General features: G+C 44.4%; 1 protein-coding gene across 1 annotated transcript; it reads right to left on the bottom strand.

Moving 5' to 3' along the window:
- Nucleotides 1–739: 739 nt before the first annotated feature.
- On the bottom strand, nucleotides 740–8068 carry ZP4 (zona pellucida glycoprotein 4). The gene is made up of 12 exons (XM_027962220.2): nucleotides 7835–8068; nucleotides 7436–7557; nucleotides 7255–7357; nucleotides 6014–6160; nucleotides 5063–5250; nucleotides 4477–4574; nucleotides 3309–3439; nucleotides 2940–3129; nucleotides 2718–2865; nucleotides 2334–2409; nucleotides 1092–1208; nucleotides 740–887 (listed from the first exon to the last, which is right to left on the bottom strand). The coding sequence occupies exons 1-12, from the start codon at nucleotides 8013–8015 to the stop codon at nucleotides 784–786; spliced, it is 1605 nt and encodes a 534-aa protein (XP_027818021.1). The 5' UTR covers nucleotides 8016–8068; the 3' UTR covers nucleotides 740–783.
- Nucleotides 8069–8760: the final 692 nt, after the last annotated feature.

Here is an 8760-nt window from a genome sequence, read left to right on the forward strand (position 1 = left end):
CTGAGTTGTAGGAGTCCTTTGGGTAGGATGTTTACATAAAGAACTCACAATAATTCATTCTCCCCCTGTCTTGTTCTATTAGTCTTAGGAACTAAACTGGGAAATTACTTGTTGGTTCTAGCTCAAACCAAGCCTCTTCTGAGCAAGTTACTTCCAACTGATCAATCCATGATCAGATGCCGCTTTTTAGGCATTGTCCTAGACATTAGTTTTTGAAGTGTGGTGCTTGAATAGAAAGTTAAGGATCACCTGATGAATGGTTACAAATGCCGTTTCATAAGCCTCAGCCCAGACCAATTTAATGATTAATGTTAGGCCACTGCAGTTTAGGGAGATTTTAAGGCACAACAGGTAAGACAAATAGTCTTTAAACTTCTTTGAAGATGTCAGTCTGGGAGTGGGGATGGTAATCTGATTATACCTGCTCTCCTTTGACCCTGATGCACACTGAAGTTGGAATACCAATGGTCTAGGAGATTCATGACTAGCTCTAAACTAGTTCTTCCTTAATTTTCTGGAAGAGCTCTGTTTTACACCTCATGAGCTTGTAAATATGTCTGCTAAGCCTGAGATTTATTTTTGTAGGTTCTGCTTGAGTTGTTAACCAACTTGGAAATTGTACTGAAATGTTCTATTCAGAAGATGGAAGAGCTGAAGATTACAAGTTGGAAGGAGGGGAGGCCAATAGGAGATGAACTAGTCTAAAGAAATTATTTGTCAAGTGAGGAGCTGAGGAGACTAGTAGTGCAATCTGGTTTTATTAATACATTTGGTCTGAGCAACTCATCTCCATTTCCTAATGGCCAGGTAGGACATGAACAAGGCTCCAACGATTAAGACTCCAGATAGGCCAGCTACCCAGAAAGCTTGAGAGTCTACAGGCGACCCTGCAGGATGGAAACGTAGGTTAGTATGCTGAAGCCGAGTGATATTACATCCTAATAAAGACTGCTAGTCTTGAGCTATAGGGGGAAAATAGCTAGGTAATTCCTTTTGAGGTTCATATTGACTAAACCAGTAAGAATTAAGTAGGGATGCGCAAGTAGTTTTGGTTTGACCAGTGGTTCAGATATCATTCTCCTTCCACTCACTTGAGTATTTGTGGAGCTTTTCTGAAGAGTCTTGAATGGCTTGGAGTAGAATCAAGGGACCCTTGCTAGAAATGCTAGCAGTGTTGTTCTGAAAATGGATGTCAGAGCTTCTTCTTCCTGTTGGAGAGAAGAGTTAAGGATTTGTTAGTTTTGTACATGTGAGTGGTTGTGGAGTACTAAAACAGGGCTAGGTCCCTTGTCAGATAGCTCTGCTCCATTAAGTTTTTCTCCAAGAAAAACCTTAATGCATTAGACACAAAGTCTCAGACTTGCTCATTTGTATTAATGCTAGCGGTTTGAGAAATTATGATTTTAGACTATCCCCAAACTGTCACCCTTCCTAAATACAGGTACTTGAATAGTAATGTCTTAATACTGAGACCCTATGATATAAAGGTACCTGGTAATAGTAACAGCAAAGCTCTGTTTGAATCCTATTTCTATTGCTAACTGTAGGGTCTCTATACTTCTTAAAATTATATATATGAATAATCATTGCAGTTAGATGTTGAGTATTTAGTTTACTAAATGATAGTTTTGAAAAGTAGTATGAGGTCTTTTCTACCAGAACAGGCTTAAACCTTCAGGGGTCACGCTGGGCTGTGCTTAGTCGCTCAGTCGTGTCCAGTTCATTGTGACCCCCATGGACTGTAGTCCACCAGGCTCCTGTGTCCATGTGGATTCTCCAGGCTAGAATACTGGAGTGGTTTGCTAAGACCTCCTCCAGGGGATCTTCCCAACCCAGGGATCATTAAGAGTCATGACTCCCAATTAATTCAGGAGCCAGGTAAGTGTTGTGGGATCAGGTGGAATATGACTGTATGTGTTAATTGGTCAGGCCCTGTGCTCATACAAAGTCTGCAATCCTATGCCATCTATAAGTCTTGAGGCCATGTTGCCAGACCTGCCATCTAAGTATAAAAGTCTACATTTATATCTGATACCACAGAAGTGTTTTATTAGATTATAGCCTGTGAACACACTTGACTCCCTGCTAAGTAAAAATTTATAAGGGGAAAAACTAAGCTGAAAATATAAACTATTAATCCTGAAATATTTAGAAGGCCTGGAATTCTAGAAGACTAGTTATATTTCTATTCTATTGCATCATGAAAGTACTTAAAGAAGCCTCGTTAGTTAGATGAATCTTCAGTTTGATTCATGTACCACAGACAAAGGTTAGCACTGGATTCCAAATAACACTTCAGTTTGGCCTCTGGCATAGATAGGTTGGATACTCACGTCTGGCAGGACAGGGTGTCACACAGGATGGTGTCCCGGCAGGCTGGCAGATCGATGCACTGCAGTGCAGATAAACCTGGGAGCCAAAAGAATTGGGATCATGGTCTAGCACATCCTAAGTCTTCAAACCTGCTTTATCTACCCCAGGAAGAAGTCAAAGAATTATCAGAAAATTCATAAACCAAACTGACATCACAGAAGCACTAAGATACCAGACTCTGGCTGACTCATGTCACACATGCCACAGGCATCCCTTGATGGCTCTGAGGCAATACCAAAGGCCAGTGTTACAGGGCCACTTCAGCTGAAAAGTGGCACCGTGTAGAAACACTGAGCTGGGGGGGTTTAGAGCCCAGCTGAAGAGCACAGGAGGCAGCACCATACCGGTCCCTTGAGGGCCTGCTTTGCCACTGAATCCACAAAACTGAAGGTAGAAATGCTGAAGCGCTGGTAGTGAGAAGGAAACAGCAGGTCTGAGGCTTCCCAGACAGGGATCAGTTTTGTCTGATAGTTGTCTCCTGTGTAGGGGCACCTAAGCAAGGATATCCAGCAGTCAAGATGGGCTTCTTGGAGGGACTGTAACACAGGTGAAAGAAAGACACTCACCCATTCACCAGCAAGGGCCACTGGGGCTGGAGCAGGGCATCTGCGCTGGGTGTCGCCCAACACTGGTCCAGGCGCAGCTCGAGACTGGGGTCTGTTCTCTGATGGATGGAGACTTCCACATAGATGGGATCCCGAAGCAGCTTCACCACTGGGTAGTCACTAGCCATGTAGTAGGAGCGATAGCGTTTATCTGCAACAGGCCAAAACAAGTTGAAGCAGTAAAGAGCTTGGAACCTCTAGGTGGCTTGGATTAAACGATCACCCACATAAACAGCCTTTGAAAGGAATAATATCTTGTTACCAAGTTAGGGTCTTTCTGCCCAGAAGACTTAAACTAGAGGCCAGATAGTCTACCCAAGAGGGTCTTACCTTTGGCAATCTTAAGTTCCAGAGTGAGGTTTCCAGGCTGGGTCTCAGGAAGGGGTGGTGGGAGAGTAAGAACCTGGACATTAACTGGGAGAGCACTGCTACTTGCAGAGTAGCTACAACGGACTTGGAGCCTGCAGAAAATAAAGATTTTAGCGACTATCTTCAGTGGGTAGACCATGTCTTCTCTTTAAGGTCTGGAGGAATCATTTAAGTATCAGGTGTTAGAACAAGTTTATAAAAAAGTGGAGTTTGGTTCTGGCCTTGTAAAAGCTATCATTGGGGAGACCAACAGGTAAACAAGATCCATGTTAGAGAGTTGGATATAACACTGAGCCACCAGGGAAGCACAGACTATTATATACTGAATTGATAAAGACCTACTGTATAGGACAGGAGTCTATTCAATATCCTGTCATAAACCATAATGGCAATATGAAAAAGATGTGTAACTGAAGTCACTCTGTACAGCAGAAATTAACACATTATAAATCAACTATACTTCAGTAGATTTTAAGAGATAGATATGGTTCTATGACAAAACAGGTGTGTTCTCTGGAGACGGTAGTCAGGGAAGATGTTGCAGGTAATTTGATAAGGGAAAATGAAAAGCAGTAACTGAGAGGTAGAGGAGAGAAGGGGAATGCATGGAAGCAAGAAGTCTGAGGTCCATTAAATACTCTATGGAAGCACAATCTGGGGTTAGGGAACATTTAGGGAAGGATTGAGAACATTGGGAAAGTTTTGGCTCAAGAAGTAGCAGCGGTTTCATGGAGGACCCTGCAAGTTATGTTCATAATAAAGTTTAAACTCTGGAAGACAAAAGATAAAACTTTAAGTATACTAGCTAAGGTTTTTAAAAGAGATTCATTTTACTACAGCTTAGATATTGAAGGTAGAAGGAAGAGACTAGAGTGAGAAAGACCCAGTGAAACGAAATTGAAGTCAGGTCGTGTCTGAGTCTTCGATCAAGTTGGTGGTAATAATGCAGGGCTACTAGATCCAATAGTGGTCTGTGAGATTGGAGAGTCAAGGCAAAAGAGATTCTGCCATCATGTGAAAGAAGATGGCTGTTTATGGTCATTTATGACCGTTTTCTCTAGAACTCCTGTTTATGGAAGGAAATTCAGGCATTCTGGTCAAGCAAGGTCAGGTTGACTAAGACCTTTACCTGAAGATACTGTCTCGGGTAATAGAACCACGGCTCCAAGTTCTCACATCCCGAGCTGCGACCAGCTCATTTTCATAAACTGCCTGCTTCCCAGTCATCTGTAAGGGCAGGTGAAGAATTCCTGTCACTCCTGCAAGCCACATGCTGCTTCACGCAATTTCGCTTTCATCCAGCACTCAGAAAGGATGCCCATTGACCAGCAGGGAAATTATCACTTCACCTTACTTTCAGGGCAAAGGAACAGGAAGGGGCTTTGAGTAACGAGGAAACCAGAAATACCACTTATCTCAGCTGATTTTCCTGGTCCTTTCCCAGGGCAGTGTGGTGGGAGGAACCTGTTATTTGCTCTTCTACACCTTGGTAATGGGGACTAGCTCCTCACTAGTGGGCAGGTGGGATGACAGCCAAGTATCCAGCAGAGGTTTCTGCTTTCTCACTAGTGAAGGCCCCTCTGTCTTAGAGACCATCCTACATGACAAGCAGTAAGTCAGGTATATTTTTCACAGCTAAGGTAGTCCAGTTCTCCCCCAATCACTAGGGCATTCCTGACCAACTTAAGCAAGAGCCCAAGGTCAGCTCTTCTCACCTGTTTTGTAGTACCACAGGTAGTAAATGGAAACCGGAACAGAACAAAAGTGTGTGTTGCCATCACAGGTTTACATTCACTGTCATTCCTGAAGGCCAAGTGTAGAGAATTCAAGAGCAGTGGGGGCGAGGTCACGTTCCGGGACACGGCAATAGAGAAGTGGCCATCTTGGGTACAGTGTGAGGTCACTGAAACACCAGAGCAACTGTGCTGAAGGCAGGTCACCTCAGGCGATTGATGCAGCCAGACAAGAGTCTAAAAATTATGGTTTCATTATTTTAAATTCCCCACCCTCCTCTTCTCCCGCTAGAAAAGCTGGCATTCCAGCTAATGACCTTGAGGCAGGTTCAGCCATCCGGAGTTTAACTGGGGCTTTGGATGGGCACTTGGGTTTGAATCTTGCCTCCACTACTTACTGTGTATTTAACCTCCTTGTATCAGCTTCACCTGTAGAATGAAGATAGCCATACCTGCTGTTTTCACTCATCAGCTAGGATTACGAGCTTAGAATTATGTAGCATCTTGTTTCATGAAGGTCATTTTTACATGAGAAAGACTTGGAGCATGATTTGGGACAGTGTTCTTTTGAAATAAGGCTCATCTTCTGAAGTAAAGCTCTTTATACACACAATCAGCCGCCAGATTGGCTATTTCTTGAAACCGGTTAAGTTTCTATCAATTAGCATCCTGCACATAGACTTAGCTTCCCGAGTTCATTGAATGTTATTTGCTTTCTGTTGGGTTCTAGGAGAATACGCAATGGAAGACTATAGTAAGCTGTGTCACTGAAGGTCAAGTGTCCTAAGGAGGTATTATCTTACACATTAACCTTTCGTCATCTTTCAGTATTTGCCTTCTGGATAGGGGGTGAAGGAGAAAACCCTCCTTTAGGGTTTAGTTAATGGTAATGGCAGGTACTCTTTAGCTGATTTCAAAAATATGGCGACTCACCTGTGTTTCCGTAGTAACAGGAAATGACCTCTTCAGAGTTGTAGCAGCAGCCTAGCTGTTCGCAGTCTCCTTGAGTGGTGGGTGAAGGAGCACACGGCAGTCTGTCCCACACTGGGACAGAGTCACAAAAGCCAGCATTTGGGACATCTAGGATAGGTATTGAAGAGTAACTTGAACTAGGTAACAAAGTCTAGTCTTTAAGAGATATTTTCATTAAGAAACATTAAGTTCCCATAGATAGCCATGAGATTGGAAGAGACATTTACATACTAGAAATTAAGTCTGGATTATAAAGTTCACTATTTTGTTACCTTCTAAGAGTGCCCTGAAATGAGTACTCTTGGGAAGAGGAAATAGGAACAAGATTGGTAGAAGCAATGAGACTTTATTGAAGAATTCTTCCTTCTGTTCTTTCAAAAGTACTTAAATCTTAGTGTACTCTAAATTACCATCATTTTGGAATGCAGTTCAGTAAGCGGGGAGCGGAGCCTATGATTACGTATTTTATCAGTATTGCTCCACTGGACTAACACATAACAATGCAGATATGAAGAATTGTAGGTTCAAGTCTTGGGACCTCTCTGGAGTCCAGTGGTTAAGACTGTGTGCTTCCGCTGCAGGGGTTTTGGGTTTGATCTCTGGTTGGGACCTAAGATCTCACATGCTGCACAGTATGGTTAAAAGTTTGAGAACAGAAGTTTGACTCTTTGTGACTGAGGTAGGGCTCTTGAGGGGCAAGGCAAGACTCACTGGAGTTGAGCTGGCATTGTACCTTCCTGTTAATCACCCAGTTAAATACCAAGCTAAGCAGTCGAGTAGCCCCAGCTGAAGGGACTAAGCCCTATTCTCAATGCAGTCTGCTTCTTGAAGGTGTTTGCTGAGTCTCATTGATAACTTCAGCTTCCTTCTGGACCCTTCAAGAGGGAGATCTCTGGTCCTGGGATAACTCTTGGTTGAATCTCAGCTCTGCCACCTACCAGTCAGGGATGCTTGGAAAGCCCCCTGCTGGGGCTAGCAGTAGCACTGGGTTGGGATTACAGGTAACATGTGAAGTACCCCTCACAGTTCTTGAGCCCCGAGTAGTTGCTCAGGTGGTGTTTATCCTAGGGTCACCTGTGAAGAGCTGGAACACAGTTCTCGATGGGTGCCTGATATCACTGCACAGACTGGGTAAAAAATACCCAAGGACACACTTCAGGCAGCTCCACACCACCCAGAACCCAGAAGTATCCAGCCCTTACCTGGGAGATTCACAGGACACTTGAATAGCTTTGTCTCCATAACTGTTCCAGGTCCACTCACACCTGCTCTTTCAATTCCAAGAGTCATGATGTAGTAGGAGTCCTGGAGAGACAGGCCCAAGGAGTCAGCCTGGATGGCGGCACAGGCATCTCAGCCTTCCTAAGGACAGGTCATACTTACCCACTCAGTGACATAGCAGCCACTGTAGGAGGCTTCCACCACCAGGGAGCTGCCAGGGCCCTCACTGACCCAGGTGCCACAGTCAGAGTCATTCTGCAGGCTGTGTGGCAGCCCATGGTTATCTAGGAGTGGGGATGGGGGAGAAAACACATATGGTCAATCATGCAAGTCACCAGTGCTGGGAAGGGACAGCCAGCTTTGCCTTAGACTCAAGAGCAGCTGTCAAGAAAGGAGAAACAACAGGGAAATCAGGTTTAGAGGTGAAGTTATGCTTCAGAGTACTTCTATAGAGAAGGAGCAGAGTTTAGCAAAGGTGGGGAGGCATTCGGACAGAAAGCAGAGGCCAGTTTTACACAGTGGAGGAGACATGCCATTGCCTAGCTCAGCCTTCAAACTTACCCCATGCTACTAGTGCAGGAGGAGTCTCCATCTCCTGACTGAGAAGGTTTATGGTGAATTGAAAGCTCCTTAGCCCACAGCGTAGTTCGTCAGGATACTCAGGGACCTCGGACTCATACTGGCTATTCAGACCAAGAGACAAGAGAAAACAGAGCCAGACAAATTGCAGCAGCAGCCACATGGTGCTGCTAGGAGTCTTACTGACTACTCTTCTGGTCCTACACTTCCTTTCCCAAGAGCCTGGGCTCCCTATGCCCCTTAAATACAGAGAGAAAGCTGGTTTCAGGTGCACGTCTGTGTAGTATGCAGGTGGGACTCCTTTGGAAAGGGTGATTCCTCCAGCATCACTCACTTTAGGCCACAGTCTTCAGCTGCACCACTTTAATATTGAAATCAGGCAGTCTTCAGAGCCCAGGAACAATGTGGTGCTTTTTAGCTAAAATAGGTTTCCTCACAGTTGCTCACTGTAGCACTTATCTTACTAGTTTAATGACCTTCCTTTAGAATCTTGCATATTTGGGTATAGCTCTGCCACTTACAAGTTGTATGAACTGGTGAATCACTACCTCTCAGAAACTCAGTCGTCTCATCTGTAAACTGGGAATATCTCCCAGCAGGAGAGGGCATCACAGGTATTGCAGTGATAAAGGATTTGCCTACCAATGCAGGAGACACAGGAAATGCAGGTTAGATCCCTGGGTTGGGAAGATCCCCTCGAATAGGAAATAGCAACCCCCTCCAGTATTTTGGCCTGGAAAACTCCACAGACAAGGGAGGCTGGCGGGCTACAGTCCATGGGGTCATAAAGAACCAGACACAACTGACTGAGTGCTCCCACACCTGGCAGGAACGTTCGTCTGATTGTATTCAGCCTAATATTTATCATGTGAACAATTTTCCCAAGTTGACTAAGAATCTTAATCAAA

The sequence above is a fragment of the Ovis aries genome, chromosome 25 (assembly GCF_016772045.2).
Source record: "Ovis aries strain OAR_USU_Benz2616 breed Rambouillet chromosome 25, ARS-UI_Ramb_v3.0, whole genome shotgun sequence".
Classification (NCBI taxonomy): Eukaryota; Metazoa; Chordata; class Mammalia; order Artiodactyla; family Bovidae; genus Ovis; species Ovis aries.